Source organism: Anomalospiza imberbis, chromosome 1, assembly GCF_031753505.1.
Source record: "Anomalospiza imberbis isolate Cuckoo-Finch-1a 21T00152 chromosome 1, ASM3175350v1, whole genome shotgun sequence".
In the NCBI taxonomy this organism is placed as follows: Eukaryota; Metazoa; Chordata; class Aves; order Passeriformes; family Viduidae; genus Anomalospiza; species Anomalospiza imberbis.
The window spans coordinates 138,170,775-138,197,594 of record NC_089681.1 but is presented as its reverse complement, the minus strand read 5'-3'; the positions used below and the strand labels follow the sequence as shown (position 1 = coordinate 138,197,594).

The following is a 26,820-nucleotide window of genomic DNA, read 5'->3' as shown; positions in this document are numbered from 1 at the left end:
CAGCAGGACATGGCAGGGCAGGGCAGGGCCGGGCCGAGCCCGCGGGGCGGCGGGCGCAGGTGGTGCCGCCGCCCGCATCGGCTCTACCTGCCGTGGCGGGGGCCGCCGCCTCTCGCCCCCCCTCTGCTCCTCGCGTTCCCCCTCGCCAGTCCCCGCCTCGGCTGAGTGCCAGAGCTGGGGCTTGCCGTGTTTGTTTGTTCGTTCTTCCGCGCTGCCGATGTCTTGGGGGGCTGAGAAGGAGGAGGAGGAGGAGGAGAAGGAGGAGGGCGGGGAGGGGGAGGGGACTGGGGCTTGGGAGACGGCGGTTCCTCGGCCTCTCTTATTGCCGCTGAGTTGCGCTCCTCTTCCTCAGGCTGCGAGCAGGAGCCGCCCGGGCGCTTCCCACTTCCCCGGCCGGCCGGCAGTCCCTGCTGCGGCAGCGCGCTCGCTCGCTCGCCTCCCGCCGGGGCAGGTGAGTGCGGGGCACCGCCGGGCACCGCCGGGCACCGCCGGGCACCGCCGCCCCGGGGCTCCAGGGCTCCGGCCCCGCGGGAGCCGCGGCCGCTGGAGAGCGGGGCGGACAGGGGGGAAGCAGTTTGCCAAACTCCAGCGGGGCTGGTCCCCGCTCACGGCCGCTTTCCCTTCTTTATATCCCCTCCGCAGAGCACCCTCGCCCAGCAGAGCTCTCCCGAGGTGTCGGCAGCCGCCAGTATTTTTTATCTGTCTTGTTTGTGTGTTTGTTGGGTTTTGTTTTTGTTATTTTTCCCTTCGTTTTTATTTGGCTTTCTAGTCTCGCTGGGAATGGCAGGGGCAGCGGCGCCTGGAGAAGGAACAAGTGTGGGGAAAGGGAGAGGGAGCCGGAGCTAAATGACAGGATGCGGGCGGCTTGAGGCACAGAGAGAAGCCAGCCTCCTTCTGTCCCCGAGACTGCCCCTGCGGACCGTGCTTTCTGCTCCTCACTCCGGCTGGAGGATTTAAGGAAGAGTTGTGCGTGGAAGGCATTTTTATTTTTTTTCCTCCTTTCCCTGCTGTCGGAAGGGAAAATGGATTGGGGACTTCTCCTACACTGTGCAGCCCTCACCTTCACCCTCGCCAGGGCTCTGCGGAGCGGTGAGTGTCACGGCGGACGTCGGGTCTCAGCTCGGGCAGCTGCGGGGCCGGGCTCCGGGGCTGCCGGCGCGGGGGGCGGGCGGTGGTGCCCGGCGGGCCGTGGGACCGGCACCAACATAAACCCGGCTGGGGGGAACTTTCTGCAGGAGGAGGGATGCGGCGCAGTCCTCGTCTGAGGGTCGCCCTCCCTGACTTTGCTTTCCGACTTTATTTTCTGCTTTTTTAGGTTATTGTATAAAGCAGGCTGCTCATTCTCCCTAGATCAGGACAGCCAATTATCTTAATAATGTCCCGTCCCATAGGCAATTAAACGTCTCTCCTTCGATATCTGAAAGATAATGAACACTTTAAAGGGAAGGCTCTCTTCCTCGCCCGCCCTTTCTTTTTTCCAAAGCATAAAATTTTAGATCATGCCTCCTGCTAGCTGTGTGTGTACCTGCGAATAGTCTTCACACAGAGAACTCTCTAGAGTACCCCTTTCCCAAGTCTGCAGTTTACATGCAACTTACACTGTGCCAAGAGAGGAGCTGAGCTTCTCTGTGGAGGCTCGAGACTCCCTTCCAAGAGAAGAAATCCCATAACAAATGAATGATGTGGCTAGTTTACTGTCAGGCAACCCTTGAAAACACAACTAATTAAAAGCAGCGTGCTCCTCCTTCCCCGAACAATGCCAGGGCACTGTGAATATTCCACTGCATGATGCATTTTTAAAGATGGTCTAATTGTGGGACTGCTTGACGTTTAGCTCTTGCACATGAAACAGTTCATGTGAATCTTCCTTTCCTGACAAATCCTGAGCAATTATTATTAGCTAATTATCAAATATTTACTTTTGCCTGACTGCGTTTCAATCAGAGTAATTAAAAGAAGAGAGCATACTCCACTTACATTGGTATATTGTTTTAATAAGGGACTGCAAGTGGAGTGTCAAGCAAGAGTATTAAAATCACATGTTTTATGATGGAAGTTAATCTCTTTCCCAATATGTTTTGAGGAGGCTGCTTAGTTTAATCAGGATGAGCTTCCTCCTCCAGTGCTGTGGCACAGGAGCAAAGGTGCTAGAGGGGTGCACCAAGCCTGGTGTGGGGATGCTCCGAGAGGTGCACTTTGCTCGTCCCCCCAGCCCAGCTCAGGGTGTGGGCAGCTGCCTCCCACATAGACCCATACTGCCACCCTGTACCTCTGAGGGACGGAAGGGGGCCACCCCCATGCTCTTGTTGATCATTTCTCCCTGTGAAGAGGAGGAGAGCGAGTTGCTGGGCAGAAGCCTCCACCACGAGTGGTTAATGCTGGAGTGGTCCTGCTGGAGTCACCAAGGCCATTAACCTCCTCTACAACCTACCAGACCTACTAATGCCACCTTCACCTACATGCACTATTAGTGTCCACTAAATTAATTCATTAACCTTGTTTGGAACTAATGGTCCAAAGTCATTAGAAACTGCTCTTCTTAATCAAGTGTGAGAGAGATTGCACAGAGCCAAGGAGTCTAGCAGACCGCATTATCTTATTACACTGTCACTTTCCCAGAAGTCGCAGATTAAGGAGCGCTGGTGGTAGTGAGTCCACCTCAGCGTCCTCTGAAGTGACTCTGTCAAGTGACTAGAAGCAGCACTGCTTTATTTCAGGCATTTAACAGATGCCAGACCCTGCCATGATGTTTGCAGGGCTGGAGTGGGCTTAATGAGACAAGATCACTTTCTGAGTATGCTTACACAGGGAGGAAAAGGCAAGATTCCCTGAGAGCCCCAGACAGCGGATTAGCAAGATCACCAGTGACAGCTTTTGAGCTTTAAGCACCAATGCCTTTTGTTCTGGTCAGGGGAAAACAGCCCGTTTGCAAAGGAACAGCAGAAATATAATAAGATAGCCTTTCCCAGTGACATGCTTGGCAGTATCTGGGTTTTGACCATACATCTGAGTACCTATCAACCCCTTCCCTCCTAATTTATGGCAATTAATTTCTATAAAGAGTGTTGCTTTATGCATTTTTGATGTGCGCTTCCTCATTCATTTCCATTTGACCTGTTTTTTCCTACAATAAAATCCTGTATATTTATAAATTCATGCTGAGAGCAAGGATTGCCATTTTGCTTTCACAGGGAATGTATTAGAGAGAGCTCTGCAGCCTGTAAATACCATTATTGAGATGTAGTGATATATAGTCTTGCTTTAGTGGGGACATTCTTTCTTTCCATAGTTTACTGTCATGTTTTATTGCTCAAAATTAAACAACCAACACTTGGAAAAAGTTTTTCCTACCTAAAGGTCCACAGAAAGAAATCCATAGTAGTAAAAAAAGTCATAACACAAACCTGCACTGGACAGTGAAGTGAGTGACTGTGTAGGTTGGATTTTTTTGTCCCTTTCTTTTTTCCTATAAACCTTAAAATGCAACCCTGACAATGATGACCAAAGGAGAAGATGCAGCATACCACATTTCACCATCACACTTTGTGATTCTGGAAACTTTTGCAACTATTTTGCTATTAAAAATAAATCTTTGTTGTTGTTCAGGGGAGGAAGGAATGAAGGGAAGAGGAAGGGAGGTTGTTCTGCTCCATTACTTTCATCCAGTCTCCAAGCATGAGCAAACGTCCTTGAAAGAGTAAATAGCGGATGATTTCTGCTTCACTAGAGCTACTTTGTTCTCTTCTATCCTGGGTTTGAAGAGCACAGATAGTTTCAACCTGCCTAGATTTATGGACTGATAAAACAAAGGGAGGGTGTCCAGTGAATGCGCTTGGATCCACCAATACAATCCCAGTGGTTGGTGACACAGACCAGACTTATCCCATAGCTGGGCAGGGGTCAAATGGCATCTCTTAACATCTACTAGCTTTTCTTGGAACTTTGTACTTAAGAAGAGTATAGTTTTTGGAGTTAATTTTGTCCCATGTACCTTTCTCAGACAACATTAACTCTGTTAGGAGAATGCAAGGCCTTAACACTGTAAGGCGTACTGTTGGAGTGGAGGGCTTTTTAAAAGGATACTGTTTATAAATTGGGATGTCTTCTGCAATCTGCTGCCTGTCCAGCCACTGAATTTAAGGAGTGAGGGACGGAGAGGGAGTCCTCTTCCCTCCGGCAGAAAGTAGCCCAGATGCCTTTAAAAGCAGAAGGATGCTAAGTTAGCCTGAAGAAGGCTGCGGGCCCGCAGCATTCCCACGGCAGTCTGCCGGGTCCGCTGCTGCGGGCCGCGCCCGGATTCTTGCCGGGGGCACTTAGACCAGCCCGTGTGTTCGCTTCCCCCGCAGACAAATGTGGCGACACGATCAAAATTTTAAGCCCCGGGTACCTGACGTCTCCCGGCTACCCGCAGTCCTACCACCCCAGCCAGAAGTGCGAGTGGCTGATCCAGGCGCCGGAGCCCTACCAGCGCATCATGATCAACTTCAACCCGCACTTCGACCTGGAGGACCGCGACTGCAAGTGAGTGAGCGAGCGAGCGAGCGAGCGAGCGCTGCGGAGCGCCACGGCGACACCTGCCGGCCGCCGCGGGCAGCTCCGCGGGCAGCTCCGCGGGCAGCTCCGCGGGCAGCTCCGCGGGCAGCTCCGCGGGCAGCTCCGCGGGCAGCTCCGCGGGCAGCTCCGCGGGCAGCTCCGCGGGCAGCTCCGGGCCGGGCGAGCGGGGGAGGGAGCTGCGTGTGTGTGCCCGTGTGTGTGTGCCCGTGTGTGTGTGCCCGTGTGTGTGTGCCCGTGTGTGTGTGCGTCTTTAAAATGTCTTCACAGCTTTCTGAGGTTGTACGCTGCGTCTGAGCTGCGCCCGCCCGGTGCGCTGCGAGCGGGGCGCGGTGGTGATGCGCGGAGTGGGGGTGCGGTGGTGGTGAGGCACCGTTTGCTGGCCCGCTTGCTTTTGTAAGTCTCTTGCTTGAGTTTGAGTTTGAAAATGGAGCTCCTTTTCCTTTTGTGCCCCCACGACTACAAACAGCCCATGGAAGAGACAGGCCATTTATAAATTGGCAAATCTTAACGCAGAGTTAGTCTGGCATTTACCCTCACCCTTCGAGGGGCAGTGGACTGGAGAGCTAACTGATAGTCGTATTTCCTTCTTTCTCCTTTTCCTGCTGATTTATAGCCAGTAGCTTTTCTTTCCCCTCCTCCTGCTCTCCTGTAGTGCCCTGAGAGGAGAGAGAGCTGAGCTCCCTTTGTCCCCTGTCCTTGCATTCCCTTTGACCGCCCGTTCCAAAAGTGAGAAGGAGAATCGGAACCTCCCAGAAGCTGTTCTCCACTTTTCCCCAAATCTGTAAATCTCACAGCTTGCACAAGGCAACATATGGTCAGATCATTCCCCTCTTCAACATGCCCTCTGAATTCAGCCAGCTTGTTGCACGAGGAAAATATTTTAGTGATTCATTATTTAAATATTTCTGGAGTATCATAGTTATTTAAGTATTTCTTGTGTATCGTAATTTTTTATCCCCTACTGATAACTGCAAGAGAGTTGCAATTGATTAATGCTACCAGTCAAGATTTTCTCTGCATGTCAGAAAGATTAAACTCAATAGCCAGTGGTGTTTGGTATTTCACGGTAGTATACAGGATTTGGTCCCATAAAATGATGCTCAGTTTATCAGGAGTGGTTGTGATAGACCATGAGATGAGAATGTTGGACTTAGGGAAAGAGAGCAACTGTATTCAAGCACTTAATTTTTACTATGCATGTCTTTGTCCTATTACTTAATAAATTGATTACTTAGATCACAATTATTATTTTCTCTTGAAGTTTTTAATGATGTGTTGTGGTACTTAGTTACTTTTTTGTGGTATTTTATACTTATAGATCAGCATTTCAGTGCCATAGTTGAGTGATAATGCAGGAAAACCCTGTGCTCATAAAACTAAACTTTGTGAAAATGAGATTTTACTGTGGTGTTGGAGCTGCAGCTCATATTCACACCATATGTTCACACGCTGACTTCCCATTCTTTAATTTTTAATGTCTTGTACTCAGGCAATGGTTCACTTCTCTGTGTCTTCTTGATACAGGTTTTGCTTTCATTCTGTGGAATGCTGCTAATGCTTTAAAATATTTGTCACTCTTTGCCTCTTAGAGAGAAATTAGGAAATTGAATCAAGCATATTTCAGCATCAAATCTTTTTTCTCCCTTGCTAGAATGCATGTTTTTCCAACTCTGTAAAACCAACATGGTCTTTGGCAGTAGTAAAATGGTGTGCAGCTTACAATTATTTGAAGAACAAGTAATCTTTGTGGCACAGTGTTGTGCTAAACAGTGCTAGACTGAGCTGAACTGGGTCCAGGGGAAGGACTGACTCCCTCCCTCTGTTGCTTCCTTCTCAGTGTTCATTGTCCACTCTCTGCTGCATTATTTCTGCCCCTGAAATGGAGCCCAAAGCAGTAATGAGATGGTAGTGGGTGGAAGGAAGTCCCTCAACAGGGTTGTTTGCATTGTGTTTGCAGTGTATGATAGTGATGACTTTACCATTATTTTGTCTGTGCTGAAATGCTAATTTTCTAGGCTGTGCTAAATTACTCAGCTGCTATTTCATTTATATTGAAAATTGTTCTTTTTAACTTGAGAGCGATTGTATTTGTGGTGGAAAAACCCAACAACAACAAGAACAGCAACAAAAAAAACCCCCTTAGGACCAGAACAATTATTTCAGCAACAGGAGTTTGTCAACAATTTCCGTGGTCTGAAATTTCAGCATCTACTTACAAAATTCACATTCCTTGTACTGAATATTGAATACAACAGGCGACTAATGCAATAAATGTATCACAAGATTTTTGTGTTTTCCAGCTAAGTACATTTTGTTTCTCTAATATGCTTAGCTTATTAGAAACCCAGTTTGCAATCTAGAAATGTGTAATTTAGGTTACAGTCTAGTTTATTGAAAGGTTTAGCACTGGAAATTAATAACCACTTAAATATGAAATGCAGATAGAAAATGAGAGATAAGGGAATTCATGTCTGGGAACAAAAAATGTCCCATACAATTAGAGTAGACTAGAGAAGATTAGCTTGTTGGCCTAGCTCCCAAAATCCTCTTTATAATGCTGTTCATTGCAACTTGGACCTTAGTTAGCATTGAAAACAACTTTAATAACAGAGACCCCCTGAGCCCAGGAAGGGAAACATTTTGACTTTGGAAAGGTTACCTTCTTATTCCATAGTCCCAACAAGAAAATCAAGAGGCTTTACCTAACTTTAAAAAATGTTGCTCTATATAGAGGGCTAGATGTATTGAAATGTAAAACTGATGAAAGGTTGATTCTCTGGGGAGAATCAAAAGCAGCACATTTAAGCACTAGCTGTTACTGAAGCTGTTTCCAGTTAGTCTCTTTGTATGTTAGGGTTTGGAATTAATTTAAGAATATGCCCTTGATTTACCTACTTATTATGCTATGCTTTAATGAATAAGTATTTCTCAAATGACTGCTAATAAAATTCATATATGTATGTTTTTCTGACAATCAGAACCATTTGAGTTGTTTTAAATTTCAAGTAAACATGGTGAAAATTCCTTTTTCTCTGGAGGCATTCCAAAGGACTCAACTTTCACAGTTTTGAAGAATAAAGATACGCAAATAATTAAAAATATGTTCACACAAGCTAGGTTCATCTAATAAAGAATCTTCTAGACAGGACTACTGTACCAGCATTATGGAAATACTGGTTTTCAACAGGAAGTACACAAACGTGTCGACCACAGATTGTTATCAAGGACATATATAATGAAAAAATTCACAGTGTCTTTTTAACATTTAACTCTAATGAGTGTTATGCCTCCTCTTCAGGAAGCCAAGAAACAGAAATTATGGTTGTACATTAAGAGAAAATTACGGTTTTTTTTGCCATTTTGCCTTTTCTCAAGCAAGTCCCAATAATAAGCATGCATTCTTGGAGTCAGGAACATGGTTAAAATGAACAGAAGAGACAAAACATATGGCCACTTATTAGTTAAAATGCTCCAGTGTTTGTTGCATGTGGTAAATGCTTTTCAGCACTTAGTGCAGGCTGTACAAGTCTCGTGTTGCTGAAGTATCCTACTGTGTAAATGTAGCCATCTTGAATCCAGTAAAACTTTATACCTAGATAATAAACAAGAATGTCACTGATACAGTACTTTGAATTTATGGAACTTTTCCGGTTTCCCAGCAATGCACACTATCAGCATGATAATTTATAATGGCTTGTGACAAATGTTGCTGAGCAAAGAGGTGTGTGGTTACATTCAGATCAGATGTCATTATCTAGGGAGCAATAAAAATTTCACAGACACTAGGTTAAAAACATTAAGAAAATGAATGTGAAGCTTCAGAAGAAAAAGGCTTAAGAAAGGTGGAGGGTTGGGTAGAAAAAGCCCAACAGTGGTTTTCTTACTGACAAATTATTAACTTTGTTGCCAGACTTGACTGTATTGTTTTACAAGGTTTTCATAGATATGCCACACAGCACTATTATTGTAATGGCCATCATTTATAGATGTGGTAAATAAATATCATTCTTGCTTAACACTTGTGGATTATATACAACAGTGCTGTCAAATCTCTCAGGATGGAAAAATGACCCATTTTGGAAACATTCAAGTTATAGGAGAGAGTTACAGGAGAGATAATTATTCTTCATGTTGCATTTACTAGGGATTAGTTACATGAATGAGAGCAGAGCTGTATAGAAATTGTGGTCAGTTATAGAATATAGAGAAAAAAAATCTATGTTTGTTTATATAGAAGAAAATGCCTCCTCCAGATCCTTGGGTAAGGAAGAAAGCAAAGGTATCAGACCTACAGAGTGAAAGTATAGCTCCATATAACTCCCATAGACCGTAATGATGTTAGAAATTCATTCATCCATTTTACTTCTAAATAATGTCAATGGATTTATGCTACAAATCTGTAGGTATAATAAACTCAGGCTGGTAAAATAAACAGGAGCAAGTGAAGTCACGGCTCAGCCTTCTTTTAGTTTCTGCATAGTTCAAGCTTTCATTTGCTTTTGTCTAAATCCTGGTTCCTATTCTTCCATGCAGAGAGGTGTGCTTTCTGCAGGCCTTGTGCCTCGCGTTTGTTCCTTTTGTGCAGGGCCGGTTCAAGCCCTTTGGGCTGAGCCGATGGAGTAAGGGTGCCCATGTCAGTGCTGCCCAGCTGCAGAACCACCCATGAGCCATCCTGCTGGGCTGCCCACTGAGCCTGTCAGAAGGCTTCTGCCATCAGCTGCACACAACAGCTGCTTCTTGACTGCCCCAGGGGCACCTGGAGCCTGGACAGGCTGCCTGCACCCTGAGCTGCTCCCACAAACTGCCCCAAGGCGTTCTGGGCTCAGTGCAGCCCCACTGCCCATGGAAGCAGTGGGAACTTTGCCCTCCACTCCCGCAGAGCTGTCTCCCATCATTCGTGATGACTGTGGGGAAGGGTTCAGCGCAGGCCCCGTGGGATGGTTAATGAGTGGATCAGCTGTTTGGATAGCAAATGTCAGTCAGAGCTTCCTAATTCCCTCTGCCCGGCCACCATGGGGCTGGGCAGGCAGAGAGTGCCTGCAGCTGACGAAGCAGGGTGAGCAGCACAGGAACAGAGTTGCTCAGGTCTGTGGAAGGCAGGGGTTGTGTTTGCCCTCCACTGGCAGAGAGGTCTGAAGGAGCCAAGGCCTCTGAGCTTTCCAACAGAAATATGGCTTGACTGGCTTGGCCCCATCAGCTAGCATCAGCACTGGCCTTTTAGTGGATTTCAGCAGGACAAGGTATCCAGGAGACATGGGAATGCCCCCTCCTCACTGCTGAGGGCAGCTGGAAGGATGCCCACACTCCCCTGCTTGCTCTGGACTGGATTCACTAATCCACCCAGCCCACAGATGTGGAGTCACCCACCGTGGGCTGCGCTGCCCGGGCAGAGGTGGGCAGTGACCTGGACATGTCTCCATCAAAGCTGGAGTGGGATGTGGGCACTGACACACTGGGAAGGCCATACCTGGGCTGAAGAGGCAGCATCTTAGCCTTCTTGTCTCCCTCAAAAAGTCTGTCCCTCAACAGCTGTTTGGGGTTACCAAGAGATAATGGGAAATACTAAGGGGATGAAGGGGGCCATCCTTCGTTCTATTCCTAAAACAAGAAACAAGTGGTTTTGGCTTGAGATGAGTTGTTGCAGTATATTGGGGGCCATGTGGTATCTCATGTTTCTGGGTGTGCTTTGAGGGCGTTTCTCTGCTATATGTATTAAGCACATGGAAAGCTTTCTCAGGGAGCACTCAGCTAGACTCAGACAGCCCTTCTGGAGACCTCTGCTGTTTGGTACCCTCCATATGGCTGCAGAAAAGTTTCCTGTCAAGGAAAGGAATCAGCTCAGACCCTGTGCATGATCAAGGAAGCAGAAAACAATTGTACCCCAAAATTTTTTCTTTAACTTGAAGATTTTGCATTATGAAAGTATATAAAATGTCTCTTTGCCACAAGAAACATGTGGAAACATGTATTTGCACACACAGATGCAAGTATTTAAAGATAAAGATGCTGTTATTTTATTGTAGGAACCAAATGAGGGTTAAAAGAAGTTGCAAATTATATTTTCTGATTATACACAGTAATGAAACAATTCCTTTGGTTTTCATCCAAGCAGTTAACTAATGTGAAAGAGTTAACTATTGTCAAACTGTTTAACAATTCGTTCTTTTAGAGTAGTCGTTTGAGTTTGAATTTTCTCAGGAAAAGGTATTAGGAAATCCATGACCAAACTGTCTGGTCATAGCTAGAGAGTCTGTGCAGGACTGTGTCAGGGCTGAGAGATGGGATGCAGAGCCTGGTGTTGCACTCTGTGTATGGGTGCATCCCCTGTCACAGCAAAGTCTTGACTTGGGTCTTGGTACAGCAGCACCTTAAAACTATAAAACCAGTCATATATGGATGTTTCTATTACTCTGAACACTTAACTGTGAAGAGAATTCTGTCTAGATGTGCTACAACCAGATGCCCTTCAGACAGGAAAAATTTGAGGGTCAAATGTGGATTCCCTTAAGCCTAATCCTTCATCCTTTCTGTGAACAGAGATAAACAATTTCAGAACAAAGGTCTAAGTCCTTTCTAAATTGAAACCCAGAGTTATTGGAATTAGCCCCATGAAACTCTCAATATGTTTTCAGTCAACCCCACACTGCTCTTCTCTCCACCCTCTTATCCTGTGCTAATCTAATTGAAACAAAAACCTATGTGCTTGTTTCTGTTAGTTTCTTAATTATAGTTTATTGAAAGCTATAACATTGGATCATAATTTGATAATTATGATATAGAGATCTTTTTACAGCTAATGCAAAACCAAATTAAATTATTTTCTTTTGCAGTATTTCCAAAGAATGAAATTATGTTTGTAAACTGGATATACATGCACTCATATGTATATGTCTAGGCTTATATATCATACCAAAATGCTTGGATATAGGCAAATTTAATGTGCACCTCTTTAGGGCTGTGCATATATGCATGTATTTATGTATATGTTATAGATTTCTTAGTTTATGTAGAAGTTCCTAAAGTAAATGTACTCATTAAAGAGCTAATACCCATCTTAAGGCTGATAATTAGGTATAAAGAGAAAAAGAGACAGGATTAGTGTTCAGATCATGTTCCAAATGCCTCTTAATTGGGTGTTTGTAATCAATCCTGATTGCAAGAGGCAGTGGTTTGGCAGAATAAAGAATGAAAAAGGCTTAGCCCTACGATTCTCCTGTTAGTTGACTTGGCCGTAGTATTTTAGGACAGGACCCAGTGTTAAACAAGGTAATTTTGTCAGCCTTAGCAATCCTTATAAAACATCTAAAAAATACTTTCTAATGATATTTTTTTCAAGCTAATAACTCTCTCAAGCTAGAGAGTTATTTTTATCCATAATCTTAAAAATTGTTTTCAAGTGAACCACAGGAAGCACTTTGTTCTCCTGGCCTCAGTCCACCACTGACTTTGGAAATCATGTCTGAGTTCACTGTGGGTTTTTCATTGCATTGACCTTGGTACTTTTCTCACCAAGCCACAGTTTTCCATCATAAAACCACACAGCTTGGTATAATGATTATTTCTTTATCCTGAGTAACCAAACAATTTTTTAAACAGGGTGACAGATTTCCCTCTTGCACTGTGGGAAGCAAGCACCTGGCCACTTCCAAATAGACTTTTAATTAACTTCCTGAAGGAGATTTGAGAGAAGTTTAATAAGTCACCTGCCAACTTTTTGGGAGCATAGGTCATTTGCTTTTCTGTAGGATTTCACAAAAATGTGAGAATAACCCCCTTCCCAAGTCCTAAACTTCCATGGAGGAAATTGATTTTCATGGACAGTATCAAAGGTTTATAAAAGTATAACCTCAGAAATCGAATTTCTGATTGTTTCTCATTCATAAGGTACTGTGAAACTGCGTGAACTTTATAATAATTTATTTAAACATGATCAGATTTTGCATATTTAGATTTATCTTTAAGGTTAATATCATTACAAGTATTATATGTAATGCTACAAAATGAAGAATTTAGATGGCTCAAAAGGACCATTGAGAAAGTATCTCCATATGTGCAAGAGACACACATTTAATGTGACAATTTCTTCTGTGACAGAAGAAACTATGCACAACCCAGAAGCGCAATAACCAGCTGTTGTTCAGGAGAAACTGGCCAGTTATCTGCTGCCTTCCACACTGATGTGGAGTTGCAGTGGCCACACGTCCCATGCCTCCCCTAAATACAGATGGGCTGAGCCTCACGCTGAGTGAGAGCCTGGCTTAATCCCTTCCCTATGCTCCCAGCACTGGGGCCCTGTTGCACATTTGTGCTCTGGGCTGCTCTGTGTCCCCACGTGAAGACAGAGCCCATCAGAGCTGTGGTGTGGGAGTGGAACTGGAGCACCCCACTGCAGGTGGGGCAAGACTGAGCTCACATCTCAGCCCTGCACTGGGGCCATGCCATTCTTTGAAAAAAAAATATACTGGTAGTCCTTTTCCTTTTCCTTTTCTTTTTTTTCTTTTTTTTTTTTTTTTTTTTTTTTTCTTACAACACTGTATTAAATTGAAAGTTGGTAACCAAGAGAAAACTAGTGGTCTGTTCACACCAGAGTGATTATTCTGCCTCGAGCTTTGAGAAATGCTCCCTCAAAGCCAAAGTTTTGCTCATTCACATAAACAGTCACACTGAAGTCAATTAAAACCACAGACTCACTTGAGAAGGGCTAATGAGTAGGACATACATTTCTGGCACTACACAAATTAATAATCGCTTTTTATAACAGTGGTTTTCAGATATTTGCAGAGTAATTTACAGTACGGTAGAAGATTCAGCCTCATACTTCATAGATCACCATGAATAGGTTATTAGTTCTTCTCCAGCTCTTGGGTCTTACTAGGGGAACAAGTTCCTAAGTGCATGAGTAACAATCAAAATTTGCTTTCTTATGCCAATCGGTCATTAAGCCAGACAACTTCTACTGACTTTCTTCTGATGTATTCATCTGTAACAAGGACAGCAGATCAGCAATTTAGAAAAGGTTTAGTTTGATCACCATGTTGAAATGCAGGCTACACTGCCTATTTCCATAGTGATCACACCGCTTTGCCAGATGCAAAATGAGAGGCTTATATCCCTCATGCTAAAAGCCCTTCTTAGAGGAAATCCTAGGCTGTCGCTTCATTTGAGTAGCTTTAGCTAAGTCTAGAAAAATATGCAAAGGTAGCTCTTAAATGAAAACTCTTTTTTTTTTTTTCATGTTTCAAAGTCACCTCTATAATCTCTTTTGGAGACAGAGACATAAGATATATTAACATGGAAGGCATGTGTTCTCATTGCTGAGTGTTTTTTGACATTCCCAGAAAACCCCTGGGACTTTGTGTCACAGTTCTGTAAACTTTATCTATTTGTATATTCATATCTGGGCCTAAATCCAAAACTTCTTTACATGCATTACAGAAGACAGTTTAGGTTCATCTCCTTGTGTTCCAGATGGCAAGCAGTTAAATCAGGTACACATTTTAACCACTCCACATAGTCTAATGCTCTAATGCATTTCAAAAGTTTTCCAATGCATTCTTATAGCACAAAGACTATAAAATATACATATATAAAATAGATACAGGACTACATTGAGCTGTGAAGCAAGTGAAGACAGCTCCACTGATGCCAGTAGACTGCACCTGCTAATAGCTCAAACATAGAATACCATAAGTATATTGTATTATGTTCCTTACTGGTTTCCATTTTCATTTATTCTCCACAGCTACACTAGATGATGGCCTTCCAACAGCATAATAGTCATCTTTATCTCATTTCTCTGACATAATTTTCAAGCTCCTTATTACTGTTGAGCAGTGTAGCTAATAGTGCCCAAATTGCTTCTCATTCTTCTCATTATAGTAAGTCATTATTCAAGAAACCATCCTTTCCCACACAAATGGCTCTCCCCCAAATTTAAAACTTACCTCCAAGCACCAGTCTCACATTTGCCAATTAGACTCCTTCTACTGGCTATTACATTTATACTTTGCACATTTTTACACTTCTTTAATAACTGTACCTATGTACTCCTTGGAATTTTAATCTTTGTCTTCTAAGCCTAGTCTTCATGCACTGATTTTTGGACCAATTTAATGATTTCAGTTAAGATTTTGTTTGTGTATAGTTAAAGCAATTCAGCATGCACTGGGGGATACATATAATCTAGTATAAAGGTTTCTAATGTCAGTATTTTCGCAGAATAAACCTTGCTAATGTCAGCAGTTTGCAGCAAAGACTGCACTGCTTTATCTAGAAAGGTTTCTAAACTGGTGAAGCTATAGGGCATGTAAAAACAATGTTCAAACCTATTTCTGTGTGACATAACTAGTCACCAAGGCTAGTGGAGGATTTGGGATCTTTTGTTAGCTACATTTGTCAGCAAAAGTTAATTGGATTGCCTTTCTGATTGCAAGTTGCAAATTGCCATGTAGACGTGGCTGTGCATATTGAGGGCCTTCCTGACACATCCATTCTCTCCCAGCTTTTAGTCTTCAAACAAAAGCTTAGCCAAAGTGTCTCAGCTAAGCAGTTCCTCTGCCTGCTGTAACTTATGCTTTCCAGGAAGGCTTTTTTTGAACTTGTGTTACTAGGCAGCTACATAAATTACTGTGGTATGACCTTCAAGCACCTGACTTACTCCATGGAAATTATCCATATGCACACTCTCACCCTGTGATCTTCTATGTGGCATGCAAGTTTCTTAGTTGTTCCTCCCCCATACCTGAAATTACAAAGTAAAAACATGCTCATAGGTGTAACCACAGGTCATCTGATGCTCTGAAATCAAACTCTGAGTACTCTGAAAATAAATATCTGATCACTAGGTAACTTTTGCATGTCCCCATATCCTTAGCATAGAAAAGAAAATAAATCCTTCCTTTCAACATCCCAGCTTCAGCTCTTTCTCATCTGAGAGACACCAGGTAATTTTGATTTAAATATGTAAAGAAAGAAAGCTGTTTTTCATGGACTATATTGCTAATTTGTTTAAAGATCATTCTACTGAACTTAGCAGAACCCCAGTGATTTATATCAGCTGAGTGACGAGCTGACTCTACACTTCCACAGCTCCCTAGAAATTCTCAGAAGAAAGGTCAGTATTGTAGCTGAACAAATGTTAACTCAGAGTGAAGGCAGTTAAAGTTTTGCCATTCATCAGGATTGCACTTTAATACTTAGGCCAGATGGGTAGGAGCTTCTTAAAAGTAGAAGAAATAAAGACAAAAGTAATTCTGTATGTGTACAAAACTCTCTTTCCACTAACATCTTTAAAGAAATGCACAGGATTGGATGCTGTGCTACTGTGACTCTTTATAGTGATAACTCTCTCCTACTGCTTGATCTTGGGACAGTCAAAAATCATCTTTGTGCCTCTGTTTCCTTAGAGACAGTAATATTTCTCTGGTTTTCAAATATCTGAGGACGTGCTTATTAGTGTTTGCAAACCCTTAGAGACTGCTGGTGGAAATGTAGAGCAGTATAATAGTAATTTTCCATTGTTTTGTGTTGTTCATCTTCTAGCTGTTAATTTTTTTTAACAATACACTGCTATGTAAAAATGCATGTGGCAATCTTCTAACGTTCAGAGAAAAGTGTTATCCAAACAAAAATAAAGCATAGGGCTCATGCTCACAAGAGACACATTATCTGTGATGAGGAGAATCTGTAACAGACATGGCACTAAGTCAAAACTGTGCAGCAAACAGCATCCAAATGCAAGCAATTTCAGATGTGTGCATATTGCCAGTACAAACCAGGCCATTCTGCAAATGCAGAGTCCCCCAAGGAGCAGTGAACCTCGCAGCAGCAGCACTAATGGCTGTCTTCTCATGTGCAGCACGGGAAAGCAGCACTTTAGAGCTGCCTTGGGCAGCTGTTAAGTTATTCATTCTTAACTTACTTCTATAAAGCTGTTACTGGGTGGAAGCAGATGACACAGAAGATTTTGGACCTCTTCTGTCTGCTGTGGGGGGTGCATTCCCCATTTTTGCACACGGGGTGAAATTCTGACTTCCTCCAACTCAACGACAAAATTTCTCCCCAGTCTTGCTTGGACTGAAAAAAATTATTTTAGGCCCCAGAAAATCCTTTTTTGAAGAGCACTTTAGTGGTGCCAGTGTCTCTTGTAGGATTTTTCTCAGTTTGGACATAATTTTCCTTTCAATGCATACTATTCAAGGGCATTTGTACTGCTGGAACAATAATGAATTTAAATCAAAAAACAACCAATCACAAACAAAGCCAAAAAACACCCCACAACCATTTTCTGTTAGAGTACATGTAATGCACGAGGTACTGTGCCGGTCATCTGCCTTGTTTCTTAACCTCCTTTCAGAACATTTTAGGCTGGTTTATGATTTGCTTGTTCCACCTGATGCCTTGTCCTTCCCTATCTCCTCTCTACAGCTGATGTGAAAACTCAGACTCTCCTCATTAAAACACAGCAGTTCCCTTTATCAGTTTTGTCCACTCCAAATTTTGGACATCATAAGTCAAGCCTCAAAAAATTGCAAAACTTTTTAAATATTCTTGTATCTCAAAAATTACTGCTGGTTCCTGTTTCATTTTTTATCAAGTATATTTTGGGTGCTTTCCTCTGCCTAAATGAGAAGTTTGGCAATACCATGATATCAACAGCTGAAGCTTTAAAATATGCAACCAAATTTCATGCTACTCATGCTAAAAATAGAGAGCTGGTAATGTTAGATTCTTCCTAAAGTCACAACTTCCTGATGCTTTTGCTGTTCTCAGTCATAGCCCGGAAACTCCCACTGAAGGGAAGATTTATAGAAGAAAAATAGAACCAAAAGGAAATTGAAGTGTTAATTTATATTGATTTTGCTTCATGTCTATGTTTCTTCACTCCATGATCTATTTTTGATCATTGTATGATCAAAATTTGCAGAAATCAAAATTCATCCCAGAAAAAAAATACCTCTGATTTTACCATCCTTTTCTCTGAGAGCACATGAAATAGCATTAGGAGTCGAATCGTTATATTTGCTTGGCTTCAAAGCCAGATTATACCAATGAGAAAAAATTTGATTGAAAACCACTAAATACCAGGACATGAGTTTTGGCTCAGAAAGAACCTGATCTGCAAATTGCTGGCATGGTTGGTAGAAAGATCACACTGGCTGCTTCAGGATCCTTTCCCTGTGCCACAGCTGTCCTCTGCCAGTCCTGCTTTCGATAAATTAGGTGCACTGACACAGAAGAAACTTGCCTATGCCGTGTTCTTTTATGTGTTGTGCAGGCTTATGTTTGCAGGGGATTGTTCTCATTCAGATATTACACAAAAATATGGTGCAAAGCAGCTAACACAGACATTAAGGGACCCATCCTGCACTTAACTGTACCATTTTTTTGTCAGCATGTTTCTAATGTTTCTGAAGTAAATGAAGTTGTGGCCGACCACTTTGAATTTCCTTAATGGTTTGGATCCTTCCCTGCTGCAGTTACAGGGGTAACTGCAGTGGGTCTAATCTGATGTGCACAAGCTGAGAAGTGGATGCATAGCTCTAAGCTCAGGGGCTGTTCTGAAGACAATACTAATTTTTGAAATATTTTTATAAACTCAAGGAAATCTTAGAGTCTTTATTCTGTTATTACTTTACAATAATAATCCCAAACTGGCCTGGGAGCCATTAGTCAGTGAGCACTGGCCCCTTGGAAGGTTTCAACTTGTCAAGTTTAGCCATTTTTTGAATGCACAGAGGAAGTCATTAAGGCATATGAGGCTGTTGATTGCTATTAAACTCTGCAGAGACTTCTGTGCAAAAATCAATGCCATAACAGGGCTACAAGAATCTAAGAGGTGGGAAAAGCATTTCTTTACCCTCTGGTAACTCAAAAATGGATTAATAGACTTTGTGAAACTTCAAAAAAATATCACCTATAAGCTAGGGGGCAAATGTAAACCTCTGTGACAAAATAATACAGCTCAGAAAGCTCCAAACATGTGAAAATGGGTTTATAATGGAACTGTCACTGCTGTAACCTCAATTGTATGTTTCTGTGCTGGGGAAATCTCACACATCTGCACATCTACACATGCACGTGCTTATTTATTGCATCCCAAGGAACACCTTTTTTTGCTGTACTGCCACTAAGGAACCCAGAGGGAAAATGCTTTTTTAGTAAGGTATGATCTTAGATAGCTTTTGGCAGGAAAGTACTACAAGAATTTTCCAGATGAGTTCCATCTCAGCATCAGAGAAAGTGTTATTTAGATGACTGGATGGTTTTGACTGGGGGGGGAACTGCACTGAAAAACACAACACAGTTGCAACAATTGCTATCAATTGAAGACTTTTGTAAGAAATATCTTTATGAAGGGAAAAATTAGTTTAAATAACATTAGGAAGTTATATTGTAAACATGTATTGTATGAACCTGGCAAAGTCCATTGTTTTACTCTGGAATGTCTTAAATTCCAACTGTCCAGTTCTCTTCCCCCACAAAGCAAAAGGGAAGCATTCGGTTCAATTTTTGTCATGAATTTAATTTGAATTTTGATGATAAAATGACAAAACGTCTTTACAATTTGATTTTTTTTTTATTATTAGTCTTATATTAAAATAAACTTTTACTGTGTTGTACTGGATTTGTTTCACCCTATCCTAGGAGCATTTGGGTTAGAAGGGACTAGGAGGTCACCTCATTCAACTTACTAATCAAAGAAATTGCATTTCATTTAATGCAAAAGATAAAATGAAGCAACCCATGTAAACCAAATGTTTATTTCCATATACACACAGATCTAATTATGGTGTTTCAGAACCTTTATTTCACTGACTATCCCAGCCTTTCTGCTTAAGTCAATACTAGTGTTCCCACTAGCTCTGGTTATTAATTTTAAAATTTTAGATCAAATGTTTTTATTGAAAAGAAGTGTCATGTAGGGTTAGCGTTCCCTAGGAGGAGTGCTGAGGGGTAGAGCCACAAGCATGTCCCTGCACAGCAGTTGCAGGGCCCTGCTGGGTCATGGTCCATCCCCTCAGCTAAGCCCAGAAAAGACTTCTTTTAAAGAAAGATCATGAAGATGGGACACCTCAGTGTTAAGGCTCAGGGCAGGCAGGACTCATGGCAAAGCCTCCCAAAGTATCTGGAACCAAGACTGAGGTCTGGAGAAAAGGATCAAAAGTAGGCTTTCTCTTAAGGACTGTATCAAGCACAGTCAATGGAAAAGCTTTTAGCAAATGAGTTGTTAAAGCCTGTTGTAGTGTGTACGGTCTGGACCAGCTGCAGTGAGGGGGCAGATTGTGGACCATTGCCGCAGCATGGTGCTGGGGAAGGAGGCTCCTATATTCTCATTATAGCAGGGGAAAATCCACTTTTCTCACATGGATAATTTAGAAGTTATGAATCAGCCTGTTGTTTTTATTTCAGCAGAGTACAGACAAGAGTTGTGCAAAATGAGGCTGCTGCCTGTCTGTCAGGCAGCTGTAGTTTTTTACCCTGCAGCTTCTTTTAATGTGCATTCTTGGCAAATTCTGAAGAGAAGCAGTCACAACTGTGCACTCAGACGTTAGAGCAGATCTCATTCCCTCGCCATTGAGCCAAGAACTTCACTCATGCATCATCCCGTGTCTGACGCAGCCATTAAGCACCCTGACCCAGTAACCAGCAAACTGAATTGGTGTCTAAATTAAAAGACACTCTAAAAATATGCTCTTGAATATCTGTTTTTTAAAAGAGATTAATATTTTCTTGCAGTGTATCTGCTTTTCCCACGTGTTAAATAGACCGTTTGCTGTCTGCTGTCTTTAGGATTTTTTTAAAGTAGGTGTTAAAGCCTATTCCAGACTAGCTCTACAGGGTTTTAAGGCATGAGAGACAGTTACCTGCAGAAAAGTGCCCATCTCTCTCAAATAATTAGCAATTATCTGTCAAAAAAGCTTCTGAGCTGACTACAGTGAAAAAAATACTTTTCATCTTTGGCTTTTTTGACTCTCTCCTTCCCTCTCCTCTTTGCCTCCCTCCCACCTTTCCCCTAGCATTTTTTTGAGCAGCCTTTTCCAAAGGAAACACTGATGAAAGTATCTTTCAGTGCCTGAGCAGTTCCCTCGGACACCTCCTCCCTGTCCACCCCCAAGATTGCAAGAGACATCTGCCTTTTTACACACCATGTCAGTGTCCTGCAGAGACATTTTGTGTTCATTGTTTCTCCAAAATAAATAAGACCAGCACAGACGATACAAACTGGCTGTAGCTGTCCCATTGCTAATAACACAGCTACGTTGGTAATTGCTAATAATGATGCAGTGTTTCAGCATGGGAACACTCTCCTAGCTGCAATGTGGATAGGGCCTGAATAGAGCGACACAGATGGTAACATTATTGCATATTTCTTTGTAGAATAAGTTGAAATTTTGCTGTGGGAAATAAAAAAAAAGCATTCCTACATTTTGTTCCCATTATTTCTTTAATATTAGCAGCACTGGCATGCTTGATCTGTGAACTGTGTCAGTGGCACCTAAGGAAATACCAAGAGGAGTCTGCAAAGTGAGGAGAAGCAATTGTTTCCACTTAGCAAAGGAAGCACTTAGATGCTATTGGACAGAATTGCATTTGCCTTCTTTGGCAAGGATGACCCATTTTGATCACACGCAACAGCCAAGCAACATCCAATTTGCATTAAATCAGACTTTAAACATTTCTGTAGCTCCTAGACTGATTCTGGAGTCTTGTCTCTTGTACCAGAGCCCCCACATCTGTACCTCAGTTGTCCGTGAGTGCTTCACTGCATTTTGCAGGCCACAAACAGCAGGAACACATGGTTTGTGGGCCAACTCCTGGGTTTCAGCTTCCTTTGATGCCTGCAAACGACATGCTCCTCTGGGAATGCCTGACATCCTCCCTGCTTACGTGCACAACCACTTCAGCACCCTAGTGAGTCCCAGCCAGTGGAAGCACACAGTGCTACTTTGGCCCGACTGCAGCACGTTTCCTTTGAAAGGTGTTTGGAGAGCTGTGGCAGCATGTCAAAGATAAGAGAGGCAGGAATTGGTTGTATTTGCCAAGTGTCTGCCTTTGTTGGCTCTGTCCACGAGAGCAGCTACCCTCACTTTTGAACTCTCCGATCTTGCTGCACGTTCCTCCACAAAAATTGCTAGCTCACCCAGACCTGGAGTGTCAGGTCCAGAGCTGTCCTTCCTGCAAGATTAGGTCATATCATTAGATCAAAGTCCTATTATGCCATTTTACGCCACGTGGATGCAACACCAGCCAAGTTTCAAGTCCCAAGCACAGGTGTCTAGTAACTGTCTGAGGCACACATGAAAATTAGAGCCATAAGCCAAACTTAGAAGCTAAATTTCCTGTCTTTCCCCAATGTTAAACCTTTTTTATCCACACTTATAACTGCATTTACAACTTAGGTTTCAGAAGAGCACTGCTAATGTCTGAAACTATCTTACCTGTTGTTCCTTTGCAACTTTTTCTCTTCATCTGGCAATTCAAAACTGCTCTTAATAAGGCCCTTTAAAAGAGCTGAGAAGCAGAGATCTGCCAAAGATGCTTTTTCCTGGCAAAAGGAGTGCTGCCCAGTATTAATTTCATTGTAGAGGGAACATATAGCAGAAAACAGTGTTGGCACATGGGTAGGAAATAAACAAGGTATTTGGCTGCAGAGTTGCTGTGTAGATGGAAGTGCAAGGCATAAGCAGGAATGATAAGCAAGTGTCATTTAAAAATAATCATGAGAAAAATGGCGAAAAAGCATCAAAACCCACATAATTTCACATAATTCATCTTCCAAAAAATGTGTGTGTCCTCTAGCTGGGTATGTGGGGTTTTTCTGTGGCTTATGGAGCAAAAATAAATCCCACCTTAAGATTGATCACCAGGATAAATCATTCTTTCCAGGTGCCTTTATCTCTCTCCCCAGACTATCAAGGGATAACTAGCTCAGAGTATCTCCCTGGGTTTTAGACAACTATTATAAGGTGAAATAAATTCCATCCAAAATCCTCACAAATGGCTGCCCTAAGTGGACAGGAAAGCTGGCAGCCTTAGATAGCTGCTGGAATTCATTTCTGTCATGGCAGACACAGAGCTGATTGCCAAGGTTGGTACAGTATTGCCCATGTCAATGAGGTAAAAAAAATGTTGCTAGTGTTTTGAAATTTTTTGTGGTGTCACAGGCTTAATGCACAACAAGTGGCATAATTGGTTTACAAGAGAAAATTAAAACAGAAGATGAGCACGAGACCTTTATGTTCTGCTCTTATAAAAGTAAACTTTTCTTCAAGAACTGAAAGAGTTGTGTTGCACTGTATCACACGTTGATGTGTCAGACTGTGTTTGCTTAGGCAGCATTGCTTGCAGCGCCCGTGGCTTGGCTCAAAGCCTGTGGGAGTCTGGGTGGGACAGGCTGACAGACCTGTGCTCGCTGGTCTGTGGCGGTCAGTCACTCCTGCTGAGCACAGGGCTCAGCAGTTAGAGATCTCCTGTAGCAAAGATACTTGGTAAGGCACAGTGATATGAGCAATATCCCTGAAGTGGAAGGGAATGGAAAGAAAAATACTGGAGTGTAAGTGCACAACACAGGCTGCCTAATTCAACAAATGTCTTTAATTCACTTAGACTTCCTCATTCTTCTCTCAGCACACGCTCAGTCCTGTTTAACATATGCTTGAATCCTGCTTAATATAACGTAGCCAACTTACAATTAAGCACATGCTTTGTAATGTGCCTGAATTAAGGCCCAAAATATTCCTGCTTTAACACATGGACAAGACTGTTGCCATTTAGATGGAGCACTGCACGCTAGGATTTGTAATCAGTACAGACCACACCACATGGACGATGAAGCACTATGAAATGCTTCTGTTCAGAAGACTGTTCATGTGCATCCATTTGGGTCTGAGCTCAAAACTCTTTTTTAATCAGGGTCAAAGCAATGACTGTCTTAGACCAATTTATGAAGCCCAAATCCTCAAGTTCCTGTTGCTTTCAAAACTCCCACAGATTTGAAATGTGCAAACTGGATGCAGTTCATGGGTTCCTGGCATATGATCAGGGCAGTGCCCTTAAGTTTGTGATGTTTTGTTAAACTGTAGTAAGAGGTTCTGTTTAAAATTCAGGAAAAACAGAGGACACTGCATTTTCACTTACAGTCTGATTTGTTGTCTCTACCTTATGTAACTAAAATAGGGTGGACTTGAACACCAATAGGTTAAACAGTAACGATGACAGTAGTTTCTTTTGCTGAGGCTTTAGTCTGGCTAGGGACACAATGTTAATCTGGGGTTGTTTCTCTTTTTCCTTAAATAATATTTTTATTGAGCAAGAAGCAGATGTCAGAATGGCCTTTTGATCAGCTAAAAACAACAGTGTCTCTAAGGGAATCTTTCCTGTTTATTTTATGCTGCTGCATTTGAAAAATGCTAGGCCACAGTAGAGCAAGACTCCTTAACATACAAGAAGCAGGGGAAAACAGGATGAGGCCAAAATGGGAACTGTATATCACAGGAACTTGGAAAGACAGGAAGTTCCAAAAGAAGTAGAAATTCTTGATTAAAAGTATAATTGTACCAGCTTGTGCAAGAGGATAATGACTTTCAAATGTCAGCCTTTGTGCCTGTTCATAATGATAAAGCTATTAAACCATACGTACTGTTCTTAATTCCATTTTTCATGGCAAGTCACTTAGGTTCTAGAACTATTCTGTCCACTAAAATCCAGAGTATTTCTTCAGTTGTGTATTCAAACAGTAGATTAAAAGGAGTGCTACCTAAAGCAGAGCCAGCCAGGACTGCTGCACAGTAGTTTAAACAACATTGGAGATTCTGTTATAAGACTCTATTTTCAAGGGTTTAAATATCAGCCATAAAAATTCACTCCCACGATTAAAGTCAACCAATGAGTGAATATTTAAAGCCAAATTATTAAAATAAAAAGGCATATTTTTTACACTTAAGAAGTTTCATGTGTAAGGAAAGAATAAGCTCTTCAAACATTTTTTGTACATCTGTGACTGAAAAGTAAATCTACTTTCAAAATTACCTCAATAAGAAATTAGCCCTTAAAGCAGTCAGTGTTTTTTTTTTTTTGTTTTGTTTTGTTTTATTTCAGAAAATCAGTCCTAGCAGAGATAGCCACAAAAAGTTGCACTATTGAGCTTGGTCCAGCTCTGGCTTGCAAATGGAAAAACCTCATTTGTATCAGTGAGAATTAGATCAATGCTAACTTCCTCCTCAGGAAGTTGAAGTCTGGAAGAAAAACTAAGAGCTCAGTTTTACAATCACTATGCTTGTTAAAATTGTCACCTATAATATCAGCAAAGTTACCTCCAAAGGGAGGAAGACAAACACTGTGCTGGTGTCACCACGGGTGCCTCAGCCTTACCAGCATTTCAGTCAAAGTGTCAGTGCTCCTGATCCCAGGCTGTGGGATGGTGCTGCTTCCAGACCAAAGCTGCTAATAACAGGTTCTATAGTTATAGGCACACAAAAACAGGAAAGCTATAGAATAAGTTGCCATTATGAGATGGTTCAATGATTTTGGTGAGGAGATATTATTGGAAAATTCTTCAGCAGCTTCTGCAAATCTTACCCAGCAGGTGATATTTATGAACTGTTTACAAGACTTTCACATATGGTGTTTTAAAGGGGTTTGTAACTTTTATGCTCATCCATCCAGTTTATTTATTTTGCAAAAATCCCGCTCCAAAGGTCAGCTATGTTCTGTCTGTCTCAGCAACTCCAGGCCTAGGGAAAAATGCTGAATGTAATCTCAGCATGAAGTAGTTATACAAATGTGCTTTAAACATGGTAGAGATGGTTTTGTGTCTTGTTCTCATATATCTTAGACTCTGTGTCTCTTGGCTTTACACATCATTTAGATGAGAACACTGTTTAGCACCTCTTTCACATTCAAATGATGTATTTGTGCTCTTTTGTGTGGAAATGTCTGTATATTTTCAACACTTCTCAGTTCATGTGAAAGCAGACAGGAATAAACCAAGGAGACAAAGATTATGTCAAAGTGGCTGAATAATACTGAAATGATCATGATGCATCTATTCTTCTTTTCAAAATCTTCAGAATAAACCCTTCTTTCCATTTCCACCTTTCAAGCAGTGGAAGGAAATTTGTTTCCAACCCCTTCCAGCCTGACACCCTGCTTTGGGTGTTGGGTTCCCAGCTCTGACTCTTCTCCTCTGCTCCAGCTGATTCATGTCTGGAGACTTTGCCTTTTCCTCCTTACCTGACAGCAGAACAAAATACCTTCTCCTTTTTTTTACTGTATTTTATCCATATAACTAAATAGATCCCATGCTTAGTAATGAACAGGTGAAATCATGCAAACGCAGCTGCTCTCGTCTAATTGATTCATTTTGCAGGTTAAAAGCACGCTTGCACACAGGGAAGTCACAGATCAGCTTTTTAATGTATATCCTAAAAGTCACTGTAGCTGGGAGGTATTAAGTACCTCAAAGTTATATTTCCTGTATGTCTTGGTTTAACCTGGCAGGTAGCTAAACACCACACAGCTGTGTTTGGTCCTCCCCACACCCAGTGGGATGGGGGAGAGAAGGTGGGGGGAAAAAAAGTACAGTTTATGAGTTGAGATAAAGACTGTTTAATAGGAGAGAAGTGGAAGGGAAAACAATAACAACAATAGTAGTAACAGAAATAATAATGTACAAAACAAGTGATGCACAATGCAGTTGCTCACCATCCACTGACCAATGTCCAGCCAAGTGCATGCAGCCACCAGCCAACTTCCACTCTAGTTTATCAGCTGAGCATGACACTGAATGGTCTGGAATATCCTTTTGGTCAGCTGTCCCAGCTGTGTCTCTTCCCAGTTCTTGTATCCCCAGCCGACTCCCTTGTCAGGTGATGTGAGAAGCTGCAAAGTCTTTGACTTAGTGTAAACGCTGCTCAGCAACAACTGAAAGATCACAGTTATCGATATAATTTTTAGCTTAAATTCAAAATACAGCACTGTACTACCCACCAGGAAGAACATTAACTTTACTATGGTCAAAGCTGGGACACTGTAGAAGACTGGTTATAAAAATTCCACCAATACTTGAATAGTTGAATCTCTCATTCACAAAAACAATATGATTACAGAGAAACTATTATTTGTATAATGTTTGATTTGTGATATATGTGTATAATCAATTGCAAATGATGTGCTTTGCAAACATCTGCAGCAGTTTATTGTGAGTCTATTAGAGGATATCTAATATCCAGTAAGAAATTATGTGTAAGAAATCCATTACCTCTT

The 26,820-nt window shown here is 42.1% G+C and overlaps 1 protein-coding gene across 4 annotated transcripts in view; it reads left to right on the top strand.

Moving 5' to 3' along the window:
* Nucleotides 1-291: 291 nt before the first annotated feature.
* Nucleotides 292-26,820, top strand: part of NRP1 (neuropilin 1) — a 114,917-nt gene continuing 88,388 nt past the window's right edge. For 3 of the 4 annotated variants that reach the window (XM_068173335.1, XM_068173317.1, XM_068173309.1), the window contains exons 1-3: nucleotides 292-451; nucleotides 643-1,089; nucleotides 4,347-4,521. In XM_068173335.1, coding sequence (XP_068029436.1) covers nucleotides 1,023-1,089; nucleotides 4,347-4,521 — 242 coding nt within the window. In that variant the 5' untranslated portion in view covers nucleotides 292-451; nucleotides 643-1,022. The remainder of the gene's footprint in view (nucleotides 452-642; nucleotides 1,090-4,346; nucleotides 4,522-26,820) is intronic. The other variant, XM_068173327.1, reaches the window with a different exon arrangement.